The following is a 19,453-nucleotide window of genomic DNA, read 5'->3' as shown; positions in this document are numbered from 1 at the left end:
TTTATTGTTAAGGTTCCTTGAAAATTTTTCTGAATAAAAATTATGGATGCAAAATGAGAGGGGAAAGAGGGTCGTACACTGAAGAATGTTTATTTGCTTTTTTGTCTTTTCATCGTGCTAATCTAACATGTGCACTGCAACTATCAATAGAAGTATAACAGACTAAACTGGGGTGCTGATATGCATATCTAGATTCTGGAAGATAAAACTGTTAAAGAAAAAGTTATCCACACAATAATTAAGAGACTTAAAGAGGACAGTCATCTAACTCTGGAATCATTTATAAATACCTGCATTTCTGACTATATATAATACTCATGGATATATGGATTATCGCTATTTCCTATTTCTAAAAAAGAAAAGAGCTCTGACAATAATATATCTTTTTTTTAGAAGATCAGATTATCAAAAACTTCATACTTGATGTATGCATTTTAAAAATACATACATTTAAATGTAAAATTTAAAATGATCAATTCTTTGGTTCTCATTTGTCCCAAAACAAAGGTAACTTTACGTGATTAGTATTTGTACACATCAATATAGTTTCATCACGGTAGGCAATATCCACATTTATGTTATATTAATGTAGTATACAATCCAAAAAGGACTAGATCTTTTAGATCAAATTTAAACAAAAATTGGATTTTTGTTGCCTAGGCAAGAAGGAAAAAAGAAATTCTGGCTAAAATGTTAATATATTGTATCTTAGTGTCAAAAAGCACTCTGCCAAAGAACTGTACCTTCTATTTCATCTTTTATTTAATATGCACATTTTAGAAAATGTTAGATTATGAAATTCAAGCTGAAGACTATGAGAAAACTGATTTATATATTTACGTTTCTATTCTGTCTAGTAGATTAAGTATTTTTATTTTATATATGATTGAAGTATAAGTACATAAATCTATAAATACCTTAATATGTTGCCGGATTTCTTGGTTCTATTAGTTCCTGAGAATACGCACTCAAGTTTTCAAAATTCACTAAAGACTAGAAGCCCTATCTCAAAGCAAACTGTAAGTAAAATGTTGGATACAAGTCTTTGTGTCTTCTAGATGTGAAGACGACATGGATGCCTCAAATAAACTAACATCAACAAGGACAAATTCTGAAATGGTTAAATCAGCAAATTATGGAAATATTGTTTAAGGGCTTATCTGTAGACCTATTTCATCAAAACTTCAAAAAATAAATTCTAATAAAGACATCAGAACTTATTAATTTATTTTATTATGCCTCAATTAGGTGTTCAGTAAACTTTACTGAGAAAATGGAATTTTAAAATGAACAAATTTCTAGAAGGAGAATGAAAAAACTCTCACTCAACATTTCTGAAAGCCAGCATTAGAAGGTGCTTAGAAAACTACATACAATCCATTGAACAGTCACTATGTAAAGGAATTTCCTAAGTGGCCAACATTTCTAGGCAACTAGATTCTTCCACAATAGACTTTTTATTAACTTTGATCCTTCTAACTAAAACACATTGCTATATACACTACATTAACAATTTCATTAGCATTTAATGACTGTTTTTGTACGAACAGGCTCACTCAAAGTTCAAATAGTTGAAAACTCATATATACCTCAACAAGCTGTGCTTTATTGAGTCCTGGTCTGGTTGGTAGTTTGAAGTGTCTTTTGTATCTCCTAAGTGTATTTACTTGTAATTGGTATAAATCAACCTAGAAAAAATTAACACATATGAATTAGTTCATGGAATCTGTTAAAAACTTCTCTTTAATATGTATAATAACAGTTTAATTTCAGCACAATAAAAACCTAATTCCATTATTAAAGAGGTCTTTTATATAATCAAAACAACAAATGTATTAAATACTTTAATTTTTTGAGGATAAATATTAAAAACTAGGGGCAAAAAAGTTATAAAACAGAGCAATAAGAGTTGTCAACTGCAAGTATAACAAGTCAAGTTGTGTAACTGCATATTAACTGGCTACATCTAATTTTGCTTTCATTTTCAGATTTTGCAAATGCTTTGAGTATTCAGAAATTTGTTCATATCTTTTTGTAAAAGTTTCAGAATGGACTAGTTAGGATTTACATTTAAAATACAAAAACTTTCCTCTACCTCTGGAGTATCAATATCTTGAACAGGTGAATCTCCTCCATCATCATCACTCCCTTTTCTCTTTCTTCTGTTTCGAACACTCTGAATTAAGTTTTTATGATAATCACAAATGTAAAGATGCCTTGCCTGAAACAGAAAAGTTTCACAAACTACTTATGATTACAGTAAAATGTGTCTATGTATTAGTAAAACACATAGGCCACAGTGAATTATCAAAAATAAAAACAACAGTCAAAACAGGCCATTAAGAGAATGGCATGTTTCTTTCTATTCTTAAATCCTGCGCCCAGTTAAAACATACCAAGTCTGACGACAGTGTTAAGAGGTTTGGGGGGTGGAGTTAAGGGCAGGCAGAGGAGAATGAGATTCCAACCCTCTGGATTTTGTCATCAAATTGCACTGAGGGTGAACTACATTAGTTAGGTCATGCTGTTTTTTTTAACAAGGGGAAAGATGATGTTGCCCACAATTTTGCTATTTGATAGTATTTTTTCTACTTAAAGAGCATATTTTAGTAGCATAATGCACGCTTCCTAATCCTTCTATTTTGATATTTCAATTAGAATCCAGATACAAAACTATCCATTTTTACAAATGAACTGTTGGTTTCATATCCCAACTACATTTAAATCTGAATTGTAAACTTTTCCTTCTGAGTATTAAATGTTAATCTGTAATACGTTTTTCCAACCAAAGCATTATGAAATCATTCAGATTTACCTGAAAAGATTCTCATGAACACGACCGAAAAAGTATCACAAATAAACTTTTCAAAAACTTTAATTACATACAGTCTTGAGAGCTGTATACTAACATCTCAAATATTGAGCTTCACATCTTAACAGTTACTCCTTAAAAAACCAAACAATTAAAGACCGAGCTAATAGGCTTTTAAATTAACTTCTAAGTGCAAGTTAAAAACATGCCGGGCGTGAGCTAGGTTGTGACATCTTGTTATTCATTTACTGCCATCCGGAGCTCTGAAAAGTGGCAATGGTTGTTTCTAAAAACCTGGGATGGTCAGAAAAACAGACGTGCAAAAGGACGGAAAAAGAAATCCTGATGGCTGCCAACGGACGGCAAGACCGCAGAGGCTGCGAGCTGCCCACGTTCGGAGCAGCTGCCTGGATGCCGACACCGCCGGCACAGCGCAGCCCCGGGCCCCCGCGAGGCGCGGGGGAGCTCGGCTTCCAGCTTCCTCCGCGCTCGGAGAAATGAGGAGCGGGATCCTTCTCAACTGCGAGGTCAGGTCCTTGCAGGACGCCACTTTCCCTAGACGAGGGGAGCTACTCCCTGGGGCCAAACGCAAGCTTGGGCAGCAAAACAAAGAAGGCGCCTCCATTCCAGAAGGCGCTGCCGGGCTGCAAGAACACTACTCCCGGCCCTCCGGGCGGCGGTCCCCTTTGTTTCGTTTCCCGACCTCGGCGGGGGAGGAAGGGGGAAGACCGAGAGCGGGAGAGAAGCAGGGAGCCGGGTGGGGGATGGGGCCAGCGGGACCGCAGAGTGCAACTGTGTATCGGGGGTGGCGGTCGGAGTTGCAGCGACTTTGTTGTTTGCGTCCTACTAGAGACCCCACAACGGGTTCGCACTGCCACCAGGTCCGGGGGACGGACGCCTGAAACCCCCGCCCAACGACCTCCGTCTGCGCCGCTCCCGGAGACCCAAGGGGGCGGGCAGGGCAGCGCCGTCGTCACTTACGCTCTTATCCAGCTCGATCTTCACCTTCTTCTGGGAGATGCTCTTCTGGATCCTCTTGCTGAAGCTGGCGTTGCCCGCTGCCCGGCCGCACCGCTCACCGTCCTCCCGCAGACAGCACAGCTGTCCCGGGCCCGGCCCGGCCGCTCCCGGGGCCCCGGCCGCGGAGACCGCCCCGGCGCCGGGTACCTCAGCCCCGGCCCCCGCCCCGGCCCCGTTCCCCGCCGCCGAAGCAGCGGCGGCGGCGGCGGCGGCGGCAGCAGCGACCACGGCGGCTACTGCGGCGGCCGCGTCCCCGCCGCGGCTCATCTCCTCCGGCGTGAAGCCGTTCATGCCTGGGCGCTCAGGGGCGCCGGCGCCGACAGAAAGTCCGCTCCGTCTCTCCCCGCAGACGCCGGGCTCTCGGCGGGTCCCTCAGGCACCTGCCCGGCGGCGGCAGTTCCCTCTGCACCTCAAGTCCTCCGAAGGCACGGCCCAACACCAACTGTCCCCGGCCTGCTGGTGTCTGCAGGCGCCGGGTCAGTGGACAGGGCTTGGGGTCGGGAACTAGAGCCGGGCGGCGCCTGCAGCTGGGACCCCGCTCACTGTCACATGGAGACTCTTCAGTAGTTGGACTACTGCGCCTCCGCCTCTCTCCAAGTCCTCGACCTGCGCAAGCGCGAAGCGCCCTCTCCCGTCCGGTCCCGTCCACTCTGCCGCACGGCACCACGGGGATTGTAGTTCTCTGCAGGGGACTCAAGCGGAGCTCCGCTGTGACCGTGCGCCTCGCTGGTTGGGGGAACTACTCATCCTAGCATGCATCGCGCGGCGACGGCAGGTTTTTTTGTTTTTTGTTTTTTTTTAAAGCTTGGGGAAAATAGGGACGTGCGGTAGAGGTTGCGATGTTTTCGTCTTCTGTCTCCTGAGGACTTCAGTTGTGTTTAGGTCCTGGGATTTTGCAGAGTTGGCATTCTAATCGAATATGTCACTCGTGAAGCAAAGCACAAAATACGGAGGGAGGAGGAGAGGAGAGTGAGCGTGTGGGAGAAAAAAAGTTTCGGGGCTGTTTTCGTATCTGTAGAACAAGAGTTTTTGGTCTGACCACATTTTTGTGGGAAACTCAAACCAGAGAACTCAGGTCTGGTGCTCTTCGAGTCCTGGAGGTCCGGCAGCTAACAGCGCGGCTGGATAATAGCTCCAGTCACCAACGCCCCCAATTGCGCTGGGCGCCTGCTTAGGGGAAAACGCCCGTCCCGACCTCTCGCCCGCACAAGTGACTCTGCTGAAGGCCATTTCTAAATCTTTGCACGTTCCTGCAAGAAATATGTTTTATGCTCTGGCGCACAAAGTCTGCTGTTTCCTGAGGCGGAGCTAATGGCTAGTTGACCATAACAGGGCTTCTTTTCGCCTCCACCCCAACCTTTTCCTTTCTCCTCGAATGAACCTGGAGGAAGGCGGAGTCTATTATCACTTGAAAGGGGACGTGGAACCCCGCCAATATCGAGTTAGCTTGAGTACTTCTCAGAAACTTCCCAGCGTTCGCTCTATCTAGCGAGAAGGGAGAAAGAAACCGCATTTCCTGGGTGGTCTGCACGCGCGTGCGTGCGTGTGTGTGCATGTGTATGTGTGCGCGCGTCTCTGTGTATGTACGTGTATGTGTGCGCGTTTGCGTGTCTGCGTGCGTGCATGTGGACGCGTGCTGGTGGAGGGCGGGGTGGAGGGATGGGAGCGGCTAGTCTGAATGCTGCAGCTTTGCTAGTTACACGGCGTCGTTATTCATCAGTAGATGTATCCTGTTTAACAATCGCATTGTTTAAACAAAAATACAAACCAGTAGTTTTTTTGGAAAGTTCTTTTAGACTTACTAAGTAAATTTAGTGATAGATGATTTTTTTAAAAAATGTAAAATGTCATCTGCCCTGAAATTCAAAGCCATCCAATCCATCTGTGCACTTCGGTTCTAGGATATGGCAAAGGAAAAAAAATTAAAATATTATGTAAATTGAGTGAGCAAAAGAAAGACGCTGAATGGTAAGTAGTTTGTGTTAACTTTTTAAGTGCACTGCCCAATAGGGTGTCCTCTAGCTATCTGTGGATATTGAGCAGCTGAAATGTAGTTGTGACTGAAAAACTGCATTGTTGATTTTAATTAATTTAAATTTTAAAAACTGATTTCAGTTATTGGAAAAACTTTTAAGTATATTTGGAACAACCTGGATATATGAATCTATTTTTTCAACTTAAATTTTATGAAATCTAAATTCACCTTCCAAATTGAAATGTGCTGTAAGTGTAAATTACCACGGGGATTTCAAAGACTGAGTACTGGATTTTTTTTAAAAAAAAATATTGAATAGCCTAATAATGTTTATATTGATTTCATATTGAAATGGTAATATTTTGGATATACTGGGTTGAATAAAATATAACATTAAAATAAAGTTTACTTGTTTCTACTTTTTTAAATGTGGCTACTAGACCATTGAAAATTACACTTGTAGCTCACATTATATTTGTAATACATAATGCTGGCTTAAAGTATTAAAACACAGGATAATATTATTTATTGCTTATTAATATATTTTCTTAAGTGGTAAAAATGAGAACATGTGGAAGGGATGGATACACTTCAGTTTCAGGGTGTGGTCATCTCTGAGGAGAGGGGCCAAGGGATAGTATCTGGGAGTTGCTTAAAGGTGGTGTCTAGAGTATTTGTAAGTTTTTATTTATTAAAAAGAATCTGAAACAAACATGATATTGAGATGTTGGATTTTCATACTTGGCCTTGCACTTTTATGTATTTTAAAAATAATTCATAATTATTGTTTGGTTCTTGCCCTTAAAAGTTTATAATCTTACTTTCTGCAAAATGTGACCAAATCAGTTCACGTATATACAGTATGTATGGTTTATTTATGTATCCGTTTCATATGAATTTTACTAAAGTGATGGATTGTGGTTATGCTTCCTTTACATACAATACAGTGTTTTTAAAAGATCCAATTAAACACTCATTTGTTGTATACTAGGATCTTTTCTAGGCCTTGGGGATACAAAAATAAGTGGGAGAGGGTCCTAGCCATTTTGGAGCTCACTGTCTAGTAGGAGAGACAGGTAGTTCAACAAGCACATGATACATGCTGCTATATACTGAATGTTTGTGTCTCCCCAAAATTCGTATGTTGAAACCTAATCCTCAACTGATGATATTCGGAGGTAGGATCTTTGGGAGGTGAATAGGCCCTGAGGGTGGAACCCTTAGGAATAGGATTAGTGGCCTCAGAAAAGAGGCTCCAGGGAGGAGGACCTCACCCCTTCTACCATATGAGGACACAGTGAGAAGACTGTGAACTGGCAGTCTGTGAACCAGAAAGCCAACTCTCACCAGCCACAAATCTGTCAGCACCTGGATCTTGGACTTTCCAGCCTCGAGAACCCTCCAGAACCCTCGAGAAATAAAGTTTTTTCATTTATAAGCCACCCAGTCTATGGTATTTTTTTTATAGCAGCCCAAACAGACTAAGACACATTCCTCAATAAAATTAGAGGAAAAGTACAGACTTTAGCACACAGGAGGAAATGATTCATTTCTGGCAAGTAGAAAGCATTCCCGGAGTAGATGACATGTAAATTCTCCACGCTGGATTTAAAGTATCTCTTCTGTGAATCTATTATCCTTCAAAGAAATTTTCATAACAACCACAGTTCATTGTTTATTTCTACAACTCTTCATATATACAGGGCAGGTAAGAATCCCTTTAAGTATAATTCACAGTCAAGGTTGGAATCAGGTTTTGTTGAGCTTCAGGCTTATATAATTTGAGGGGTCTTCTTTAAGAAAAAGTATATAAAATTAAGAATGCAAAATTAGGTACAGGCCTTTAAAAGGTCCTGTCCAAGTGAGGCACTCTGAATCTTACATCCACTAGCTTCATGGTAAATCTACCTCAGAGTAGACAATATGGAAATATAGATTTATGAAACCTAAGTTATAGGAGGGTTGTTGATATCATGAAAATATTCTTTGCTTTCTGAAAAAGTTTCAAATATGATTCTTTAAAAAGTATTTTTCCCTACCTTTCTTCTCTGTAACTACAGGCTTTTAACATGATTGAATTTTTCTGATTTTATTTTAAAATAATTAATTGTAAATTTTATTTAATTTACAAAATATACAAATTGGCCCGTAATCCTAATAGGAACATGATTATAGGTTCAAATAATACAAAAAGGTTCAATATGAAAAACAAAAGCCTATTTCCTTTCCTCTCCTCAAATCCCTGTCCCTACAAGCAAGCAATGTTAATTTCTTGTTTTCTTCTAGAAAAAAATTATATGCATATACCAGTATATACAGCTCTATTTTTTCACAGCTAAGGATCACCGTGTATTATACCATGCTTTCTTTTACCTGGTTTAAAATATAGCAAGCATACCAAAAAAGTGCATAAAATGTAAATGCCCAGTTTAAGCAGTTTTGGCAAAATACACATCTATATAACTGCTACCCAGGTCAAGAAATAGAACATTGCCAACAGGGCCAACTTCATAGGTGTGCAACGAGTGTAGTGGCACCGAGCCCCAGGCTCAGAAGCCCACCTCCTCCAACCCCTCCAACCCACAAGCTGTTCACCCTGCTTGTAGTTTAATGCCCTGGATCACCATCATGAAATTCTTAACGACTTTATCTCTGAATTTGTTCTAAAGATTTTATTTTTCCTTTTTCTCCCCAAAGCACCCCCCCCCCCCCACACACACACATAGTTGTATATTTTTAGTTGTGGGTCCTTCTAGCTGTGGCACGTGGGATGCCACCTCAGCATGGCTTGATGAGCGGTGCCGTGTCCGTGCCCAGGATCCGAACCCACGAAACGCTGGGCAGCGGAAGCCGGACGCGCAAACTTAACCACTGGGCCACGAGGTTGGTCCCTGAATTTGTTTTGTAAGTATGGATGGGACAATGGTGGGCCTCTGGTCAGCCCCTTCCTCCTCAGCATAGGTTCCAGCAGCTCCCTCGCCCTTTCCCACTCTCCTCTGGCCCGGGCCTGAGCTCTGGCACAGGGATTGTCCGCTTCAGTGCGCAGGCCCTTCCCCTCGGCACCACGCTGAGTCGGGGTCGCCCGGGTCCCTGTGAGGGTCTGCCTTCTACCAATTAAGAATCGCGTGCCCAAGGGAGGGTGACATTAAATAGCAAATTAGAAAACCCCGTGGCAGGTCCAGAGGGAGAGAGAGCCCGGAAGAAAGGAAAAAGATTTTTGCATTGGGCCCCACAAATTAAGTAGCCGGCCCTGACTGACAACTTGCCATCCCACGTGTTCCTCCTCCATCATAATCCCCCGCTTCTGGCTAGCGGCCGCAGCTATCCTGATTTACGGTACGCGCTACCTCACTTTTCATTATAATTTTACCACATAATTATTAACTCTAAAAATACTTTTTAGTTTTGCCTGTGTTTGAACTTTATATATGTGGAATCATGTGCTTTGTTTTCTCTGGCTTCATTCACTCTGTTTTTAAGATCTACTGGTACTCGCTTAACTAGTTCTTTACATTATGGTTTAAATAAAATACAATTTATTTAACCATTCTATTGTTGATGGACATATGGGTTGTTTTCAGTTTAAAAGCAATGTTGCCATGATCATTCTTGTCCATGTACCGTGATACATAGGTGCTTGCAGTTCCGCAGGATACGTATTTATGAGCAGAACTGCTGAGTCATGGGGTATGCATAGCTGCAACTTTTCTAGACACTCCAAGCTTTTACACTTCCACATGCAGTGTGTGAGAGTTCCGTTTCTTTGCCTGCCATTTGATATTTTTATGCCTCTTTTTTTTTTTTAATGATCCAGTGGGTATGTATAGTATCTCATTGTGGTTTTACTTTGAATATTCCTGACTACTAATAAGGTTACATGTTAATTGGTCTTTTGGCTTTCCTCTTTTGAAGTTCCTATTTAGGTCTTTTGTCTGTTTCTCTTTTGGGTTTGTGTCTTTTTCTATTGATTTGTAGTTCTTTATTCTGAATAAGTACCATTTCTCAATGTTGTGTTTTGCAAATATCTTTTCCTACTCTATAGCTTGCCATTTGACTGTGTTGGTGACTTTCGGTTAGTCTTTTAATGTGGAAAAAATATAGCAATGTTTTCTTTTATGGCTGGGATCTTTGTGACTTAAGTAATATTTCCTTAGTTATATAAGTATTTTCAAAATCATGAAGATATTATTCTGTATTATTTTGGGAGGTAGAGGTCCAATTTCTTTTTTTTTTTATATGCTACCCGTTTGACCAAGCACCATTCACTGGGAAATCTGTCCATATCCCATTCTACAGTATCACACCTTGTCATAGATCAAGTTTTTATATATGATCTGTTTCTGATCTCCATTCTTTCCGTTGTTGTTTTTGTCTATCCTTGAGCCAATTCCCCGATGTCTTACTTAGAAAGGTTATAAAAGTTTGATAACCTGGAAGTATATATCTTCCACCTTATTTTTGTCTCTTTAAGACAGTGTTGGTTATTCTCGGCCCTTTTACGTTTCTTTATAAATTTTAGAGTCAGCTTAAGTTCCAGAAAAAAGAAAACAAAACAAACAATACAACAACAAAGCTTTTTGGCATTTTTGGTTGACATTTCATTGAATCCACACATTAACCTGGTAGAGAATAGATATCTTTACAATATTGAGCCTTATAATCTATGAACATGGCATGTTTTCAGTTCATTTAGATCTTCTACAATGTCTCTCAATAGAATTTTATGTCATTTTGCATATCTTTTATTAGATTTATTTATATGTACTTTTTATTTCTGATGTATTGTAAGTGGTCTTTTTAATATTTCATTTTTTCTTTGTTGCCAGTGTATAGAAATTAAGCTGATTTTTCCAAAATAATTTTTAAATCCAGCAATCTTTCCTATTCATAATAATTTATCTGTATATTTGTTTGGATTGTGTCAGCTGAGGAAAAATCGCTACAATTTAAACAGCAGATATTTATTTGAGCAATCAGAATTGCAATTCAGGAGACACAAATTCAGGTAGAAACCCAAATCGTGTTCTGATAACAGGAGAGGGCCTTAGAGTTTTTATGAGAAAAAGAGAGGATGGGGGAGTTGTATTAAGAAGAGTTCATTGGGGGTAGGTGAGGCTAGGTTTGGGCTAGGTCACGCTAGGTCTGTAATTCATAGATTCAGTCATCGATTGGTTAGTGATTTGGTCGTCAGCAAAGTCCAGTTTTACCAGTTCTTACAAAGAGGATTATCTTGTCCTTATTGACTTTTTGGAATGTTGGCAGTTTGGTCCAGTTTGGAAGATAAAGAAAATAAGCCGTGCAAGGCAATTCCTCTGAAATTTCTGCTCTGGCTCTGTTTTAATACAACTCTACTCATGTCGTCTTTCACAATTTCACGGTGGTATGCGTCCAAACATACCATTTGCAAATATTGAGTTTTCTTCCTTCATTTTTAAGTCAAATACTTTTCCTTCTTGCTCTACTACATGGCTAGGACTCCGAACAATATTGAAAAGAAGTGGTTAGCGGTCGTCTTTGTGTTGTTCCCAGTCTCAAAAGAAAGACTTAATGTTTCACCACTGTATATTATGTTTGATACAGAGTTTTTATCTTTCATCCAAATTTTTATGTATTTATTCGCTCATAATATCCTCTTATATATTTAATGTATGCAAGATCTGTATTGGTATCTCTCTTTTCATTCTTGATATCAATTATTTGTGCCTTCTTTCTTTTTTTCATTAGTCTCCTCAGTGTTTTATCAATTTCATTAGACCTTTCAAAATACCAATTTTAGTTTCGTTCATATTTTCTAGTGTATTTTTTTCTATTTCAGTTCTTCTCTTTTATTATTTCCTCTTCTTTCTTTCTATTTTGCTGTTTTTTTACTGACTCCTTTACAAATATATGCTTATATACATTTCCCTATGAATACTGTTTAGCCTACATCCCACAAGTCAAAATATTATCTAAATTCCCTCATGATTATTTTGATGTATAGATTATTTAGATGTAGATTTCTTAATTTCTAAAACATGCAGATGGTCTGGTTATCCTTTTCTTATTAATTCTAATACATTTGCATTATCAGTATAGAACTCTGTATGATTTTAATGCTTTAAAATGTATTGAGATTTGCTTTTTAACCAAGAATATGGTTGATTTTTAAAAATAGTCTATATGTGCTTAAAAACAATTTATATTCTACTATTAGGTCAGTGTTTTATTTATGTCCACTGTGTCCTCTTAATTGGGTTATTCACCCTTATGTATCCTTACAGACTTTTTTGTCTGCTTGTTTTATTAATTACTAAATTAAAATATCCCACTTAGCTAGTAGATTTGTTTATTTTTAGTTCTATCAATTTTAGTTCTGTCAACATATGCTTTACATATATTAAGACTATATTATGTAGTTTACACAAATTTAGAATTCATTTGAACCTGAACTGAACATTTTAACATTCTGAAGTGACCTTTTTAATCTCTGTAATGGTTTTAGCCTTAAATTCTGTTTTGTCTCTTGGTATCAATATAATTAGACCACTTGCCTTTTACTTAGTGTTTACATGATATATTTTTTCGTCCTTTTACTTTTGGCTTTTCTGTGTCCTGATGTCTTAGATATGTTTCTAGAGCACATGGTTTTCCATGTTTTTTTTTAAATGTCATCTGATAATCTTTTGTGTTTTAATTAAGACAGTCTATGGTCATGTAATTACTAATATATTTGGGCTTACATATACTAAAATATATTTTCTTATAAATATACTATATATACTAAATATACTAAATATACTAAAATATATTTAAGCCCAAATATATTAATCCTTCATCTTTTGTGCTTTATATTTGTTGTGCCAACTCTGTGTTCTTTTTAGTCTCTTTTTTTGCTTTATGTTGGATTTTTTTTTTTTTGTAGTTCCATTTCCTACCCGATTAGTTTGGAAATTATACATTCTTTTTCTGTTCTTTGTCCATAAAACTTACAACATGTGTTGTTTACTTTTTTTTAATCTAATATTAATCTTTACTTTGCCCTTTTCCCAGAAAATGCAAGGTTCCTCTGAAAGTAATCTTTTTTTTTTCCTGGCTTCTTTTAAGTTTTTCTTGTTGTCTTTGATTTTCTGTGGTTTTACTTCAAGTAATATGCCTTTTGTTTTTTAAAATCCTGCTTGTACTTCATTGGGCTTCTTAAATTAGAGATTAATATTTTTAATCATTTCTCAGAAATTCTCAGTCATTATCTCTTCACATATTTTTTCTGCCCTTATCCTCTCTTTTCCATTTCTGGGACTCCAATTCAATATATATTAGGCCATCCCACTTTATCCTCCATGCTTCTTGCTCTATCTTCGATATTTTTTATTTTGCATCTCTTTCTCTCAGGTTGGGTTGTTCTTTTCTTTTCTTTTTTTTTTGCAGGGAAAGATTTGCCCTGAGCTAATATCTGTGGCCAATCTTCCTCCCCAAAGCTCCAGTTCATGGTTGTATATCCTCATTGTAAGTCCTTCTAGTTCTTCTGTGTGAGCTACTGCCACAGCATGGCAACTGACAGACGAGTGGTGTGGATCCATGACCGGAAAACAAACTGAGCCGTTAAAGTGATGAGAGCGCAGAACTTTAACCACTAGGCCATCAGGGCTGGCTCTGGGTTGTTTCTTTTAATCTATCTTCCAGTCACTCATTCTCTCTTTAGGTGTGCCTAATCTGCTCTAACATTCATTCATAGTTTTGTACTTTTAATTATTCTGTTTTCTAGTTTTATAATTCCTATTTGGTTATTTTTCAAATCTTAAATGTCACTTTTTATGGTTTCCAGTTCCTTGACAAAATTTGTAAGCCTGACTTTTTTCCATGAACATAGCAAGCATAGTGGTTTTTAGACTATGTTTGTTATTACGTCTGTTTCTTTTGGCTGCTGTTTCTGCTGGTGCTAGCTCATGCTCGACTCTTCTTGCATCCCATTATCTTTGATTGTTTGCTATTCATTTTATTTGAAAAATTACGGAAATAATTTAAAGGATTGGATGATATTATGTCCTCCAGAGAGGAGTTACATTTCCTTCTCTCAGGTCCTGAAGGGTGCAATAGTCCGGAACCAATGCTTGAGGATTTCTGATCCAAAAAAATGATTCTAGTCCATATTCCCACTTTTGGGTTATGCTTTTTGGGTCCTATCACAGAGAGGGGGATGTTTCACTAGGGTTACCACCCTTAATGCTTACTGGATTTCAACCCTAGACCCAAGTGACTGCCAAATGCTCAGCTTTTTCTCTCATCTCATTTCTTAAGTTGCCTGGTTATAACTAGTACTGTTTATGTTAAAACAACATCGGCATTCTAATACTGTTTAGAGTCTAACATTTTGCTCAGCATATCTCTGTTGCTTCCACAGTGATTTTCTTCTCATGAGAGTGTGAGGCATACAAAAAGCAGATGTAGTTCCTAGGTAATGCTGGAGCTTGCTCCACAAATATGAAACTATTTGTGGCTAACTACCACGATGGAATGGTATTAATCTTCAAAAAGAAATTGAACATAGCTTTAAATCCCCAGGATCAAAACAAGAATTCTTAAGATATCCCTCATCCATAATCCAACTGGATAATGATAAGATCCAATCCAATAAAATCTCCTCCAACATTCCTGCACAATATTCTAGTTGCCTGGGTTCAGAAGAAACATTTTACTAACAATTCTCTTTTTAGCATATCAGAATAAAATGCTGCTTCTGAGCATCTTCCATTTAAAATTTTTATCTACACTATATGCCTCAAATGATTTTCCATTAAAACTACTTTAGACATAGCCTTAATGTCATAGCAGGTGTGAACAGCTATATAATTATCTCTAATTAGACTATTGATCATTATAACATTCTTGTTCATTATCTAAAGGCAATAAGCATAGTACTTTCAGAGAATTTCTTCATATCTTTTGAAGACTTGGGAGAAAAATTGTATTACCAGTCTGTAAGAACATGGGGTGTGCTTAGTTCTGAAACTTTTCATTCCTTCTCCTGAAACCTATCCAGAGCAACAAGGAGAATGAAAATAAATTCACAGAAACTGAATTTTCGGTAGACACCTGACTGAAAAAACCCTAAACCTTCAAAATTACATGAGTGCTACAGTGGGCAGCTGAGACCAGGAAATCAAGAGAACATTTTAGGAAAGAAGTGAGATTGAATAGGGTCCAAACAGTGAAGAGGGAGAGAGTACAGAAGTGCCTAATCAGAGACAGCAGATCTTAGAAAGCGTCAGTAAAATAACTTTCTAGAAGTAGTAATATCATCTTGGAAGGCAAAGCTGGGGTCCCTGAGTCCTGTGAATAAATCAGGAAGTGGAGAACCGTGTAGAGAAGCCCTTCAGAGGCATGGTAGGTACTGAGAGGCAGAGGAAATGTGGCTTCCCAGAGTTGCCATAGTTTAAGGAAACACTCTTTTGCTCCAGCAACTGAGGAAAGAGCCCACAGGAAGCTATCCTGGCCCTTCTTTCTACCTCCTGATAATAGTCCAGGAAAATTCAACTTATTCAAATATGAGGATTATGAAAGTCATATGCACAACATCTACTCAAAAATACAAGAAAATTGTGAAATAGAGTACCACAATTGTCCCACAGAAGCTGAAAATTTACCAGAAAATTGTTACCGTAATACACATGAAATGTATGACTCAGCATTCCAACATGAATATGAAAAACTTAATGAAACAATCAACTATGAAGTAAAATCACAAAGAAGTAATAAGTATAAGACTCAGCAAGCAGGGAGCCAGAGAGTAGGTTATTAATGTCTACTATTTATAAGAATCTAATCAGAAAATGGATTACTTGATGTTTTGGGAATGCATAGTAAAGAATTAACCTTAGCCACAGAGAGGTCTGGTCTTGGTCCTCATGTCCTGGGAGGGGATCTCTAGGAATAATGGCTTTGTTTACCTGGGGACTTTGGGCTGCTTTGTATCCTCTCTACCTTCAGAGGGGCTGGAGACTAAAAATCAGCCACAAGTTTACATAATTGAGCCCCCCAAAAAGCTCTGGAAACCAAGGCCCAGATAAGCTTCCCTAGATGGCAATATTCTGTGTGTATTGTTGCACGTCACTTCGGGAAAAGTACCACTCCCTGAATCCCTTGGCACAGGACAACTGAAAGCTCCACATTGGGGACTTTCCTGGACTCTGCCCTGTGCACCAATTCCCTTGGCTGATTTTAATCGTGATCTTTTTGCTGTAATAAACCATAATTATGAGTATAACAGCTTTCAGTGAGTTCTCTGCATCCTTCAAGTAAATTGTCAATCCTAAGAGTGGTCCTGGGAACCCTGAACTCTGAAGTTGGTGTCAGAAGTGAGAGTGGTCTCTTATGGACTGCTTCCCTAAGGAAGTCCCTGCAAAGGACTGCTTCCCTTTGCAGGAAATTTTTTGAAATTTTGCCACCAAGTATATAATCAAATTTTGTAAGTCATGCCTCCTGATAGGGTATATTTTGTGTTTGTTTACAACAGACCCCTATGAGAGGATGTGTGGACTATTATGTGTTTCTGAGAATTTTTGCTTGCAATACCAATAGTTCTTGCTACACTTATTTTAACGTTGTGTTATCTTTAATGTGGATGGTATATTTGGTTCATAAAAAGCCCTGTTTTAGAAAAAAAGACACTATTCTGATAAGCAAAAAGACTAATTATGTGGGTTTTTTTGCCATTGGTACCTGAGAGTCACAATTCAGTCCAAGTAGAGAAAGTGTCACTCCTGTACCCAGCAGCAGTGCCTTTAGGGTATGGATATAATGAGAATTAACATTCTTCAATTACTTTTCTATTTGTATCCTATGTTCTGTCACTTTCGCTACTTTCAATATTTTCTGTTCCCTTGAAAACCTTCCTTCTTATCTGCTTGGCAAAACTCAACTCTGGTTTGATCCAATCTTAGTTGATGGCCTCTTCTTCCATAGTGCTTCACTGCAGTCCTTCTGCCCATCCCTGGCTAGAATTGAATTGTCAGTACCTTCTCTGACCGCCCATTGCACCATCCATCTCCTCATTTTCACCCAAAGACTAACATGCTATTTAACAAAGAAAATTGATGCTAATAGTCTTGTCATCTTGTTGCCTACCAATAAAATGATCTGCATTCTCACAAATCTTGGCCCCTTTGGTGGAAGAGGGAAGAATCCTTTATTTGTATTCTAGATTTCATTACTTCTCATCTCCCTAAGTTTTTCGTTCCATTAATTATCTTCCCCTCCCTCCTATATCTTAGTCTCTTCTTACAGCCTACAAGTTGCTCAAGTTTCTCACATGTTAAAACAAACACCTTATACAAGCCAGTATCCTCCCTTAACTCTAAGAGGCTCTAGATATTTATATAACCTCTCTGATTCCCATAGTAGTCAAGCTCCTTGAAAGGGTAGTGTACACTTATTATCTCCAGTTCTTTACCTCCCATTATATCCTATGCTTAAAACTCTTCTTTCATCCTCTCCCACCCCCATGGTTTCTCATCACCCACAGGATAAAATCTAAGCGCTTTATAAATTAACCCCTGCCTAGCTCAGTAGCCTCTTTGCCACCACTTCTCACCTTGCACTCTATACTTCTGCATTACTGAGCCACCCAGAACACGCCATACTGTTTAAAGCGCCTGTGCTTTTACACATGCTATTCCCTTCTTTGGTAATTGTCATCCCTTTCTCTTATACTATCCACTCTATTCATCCTTCAAGCCCTAATCTGGAATCACCTTATCTCTGAAACCATCTTCTTAGAAATTTGAGGGAGTCAAGTAAATGGTACTAGTACTTCTCATCTGAGTTTTGAACCAATTTATAAATAAGACCAAAAAGTAGGGCTGGTAGAGGACCATAGGATCTCTTTATCACAGATAAAGCTAATATTGGGGAATGCAGCTCCCCTCTTTAGGCAGTAATAAACTCTGGAAATAGGTAGACTTATCCATCTAATCACGGGAGAGGTGGAAAACCACAGGCTGCCTTTCTTTTGCCACATGGCAGAGAACAGAGCAGAGCGTGTCCTGTCTGAGGCAGGCTGACTCCCAAGAGGGAAGAGGGAGGAGGAGACTGGAAGAGGAATGCCCAGTTCTTTTCCAAATTCACCAGATAAGTCATCCCACCTTCTCAGGGCAGGAGTGAGTGAGGGAACTGAGTGAGGTGAAGAATCATGTCCCCACCCCTACTCACCATTCTGTAAGTTTTCTTTGAGTAGTCCACTGAGCTTAAACATTAAACATAGAGTCGTCCCAAGATGTGGTTATCCTCTTTGGGAAGAGCTTATCAGCAATCAGGATAATTTTGTGCCCACTTTCAGAAGTTTGTCCCTCTCCCAGTCCTAATCACCACTCCTTTGTGAATCTCTTAGATCACAAAGTGTGTGATGTAGATCTGTTCCCTCAGAAGGCCCTGAAGTGGATCAAAACAGGACATTAATTGAATCTATTCCAAGGTCAATTCTGTGCCTAAGACTTAAAATTCACACTCTACGCTATTTCCTACCTCAAATTGTATCTAGGCACGTTGTGTACCACAATTGTGCACCCAGCAGAGATTCTTTATTGACTTCAAACAAAAAATAAAGATAAACTTTGATAATAAAATGCAATCATTTCAATAATAAAATACCAGCAATACACAGATATGTCACATTTGAATATAAACCACCTCCTATTATCAAATTCCCAAGGAAAAATTAAATTCCCTGCAAGTTGAGCCTCAGTCTTTAAGTTCTTCCCTAATTGCCCTTACAAAGTCTGTCTGTGTCCTTAGAGACTACATCTCAGTAGTTCCCTAGATCCTGATTCCTTGTGGGGAGTCATTCTAGTCTGCCCCCATCTCGTCTTTCTTCTGTTAGATTTCTTTGGGCGTCAATCATTTTTCTGATCTAATAACAAGGAAAACATTTTCCCATTTTCTAAAGCTTTAAGGACATTTAGATCCAAGTGCATCACCATTTTTCTTTTATACCTGTTTATCCTGGAATTCAAGATCTCATTTTTCCATTTCACATCTTTCTAGTCAGTTCCTCCAAAAGCTCTCTCTCCAAGAGGTCAGATATTCTTCTAAGGAAACCTTCTTCTTTCTCCAGTACCATCAGCCTATCCTCCTTTATTTTGTTTTTATTCCATTACTGTTGTTCTGAAAATAAGACTGAAGCGTAATTTTCAAGCCGCCCTAGCTTCTCCTTGATTTCCTGAGCACACCCAATTCCTAAAAACAATATTCCAAGTGCAGTCTTTTGTCTTCTTAGCCTTTGGGTTTGTAATACTTTGTGTTGTTTCTCTACTCCAACCCAAAAAGATGGCATAGTCTTTATAATAAACACTCCCATTATTTATTAATAAAAATACTCTCCCTTTCTATTAATGAAGCTACGGTTTGATTGTAGCATGACAGATAAAGCCATGGTCAGAAAATATGGAATTAATGAATTAAAATTGACCTGATAGTTAGTGAATGTCAAGAGCCTGTGGACAAGCTACGTGAATCCAAGAGGTTAGTACTATACCTAATGGTTTCCTCTTTTGGCCCTGTAGGTAGACAAAAGTAATATACAAATGGATAAGATTTAGATTTGCCTATCTACTAGGCTTGGCAATAACAATTTAAAGCTGGAAGGTCAAACATCAGTGCTTTATAACACACAGGAA

At 38.7% G+C, this 19,453-nt stretch overlaps 1 protein-coding gene across 8 annotated transcripts in view; it reads right to left on the bottom strand.

The window, feature by feature from the left end:
- The window catches only part of SAP30 (Sin3A associated protein 30), a 66,870-nt gene extending 62,413 nt beyond the window's left edge, over nucleotides 1-4,457 (bottom strand). For 2 of the 8 annotated variants that reach the window (XR_006887933.1, XM_046656347.1), the window contains exons 1-3: nucleotides 3,794-4,457; nucleotides 2,096-2,221; nucleotides 1,590-1,688 (exon numbers count right to left, since the gene is read on the bottom strand). Coding sequence is in view for 5 of the 8 variants with exons in the window: in XM_046656347.1 (XP_046512303.1) it covers nucleotides 1,590-1,688; nucleotides 2,096-2,221; nucleotides 3,794-4,123 (555 nt within the window). In the remaining 3 variants the exon portion in view is untranslated. The remainder of the gene's footprint in view (nucleotides 1-1,589; nucleotides 1,689-2,095; nucleotides 2,222-3,793) is intronic. The other 6 variants (XR_006887934.1, XM_046656348.1, XR_006887935.1 and 3 more) reach the window with 4 other exon arrangements.
- Between the last annotated feature and the right edge of the window lie 14,996 nt (nucleotides 4,458-19,453).

Source organism: Equus quagga, chromosome 3 (assembly GCF_021613505.1).
Source record: "Equus quagga isolate Etosha38 chromosome 3, UCLA_HA_Equagga_1.0, whole genome shotgun sequence".
NCBI lineage: Eukaryota > Metazoa > Chordata > Mammalia > Perissodactyla > Equidae > Equus > Equus quagga.
Note: the sequence above shows the minus strand (reverse complement) of the source record. Positions and strands in the feature narration are given on the sequence as shown.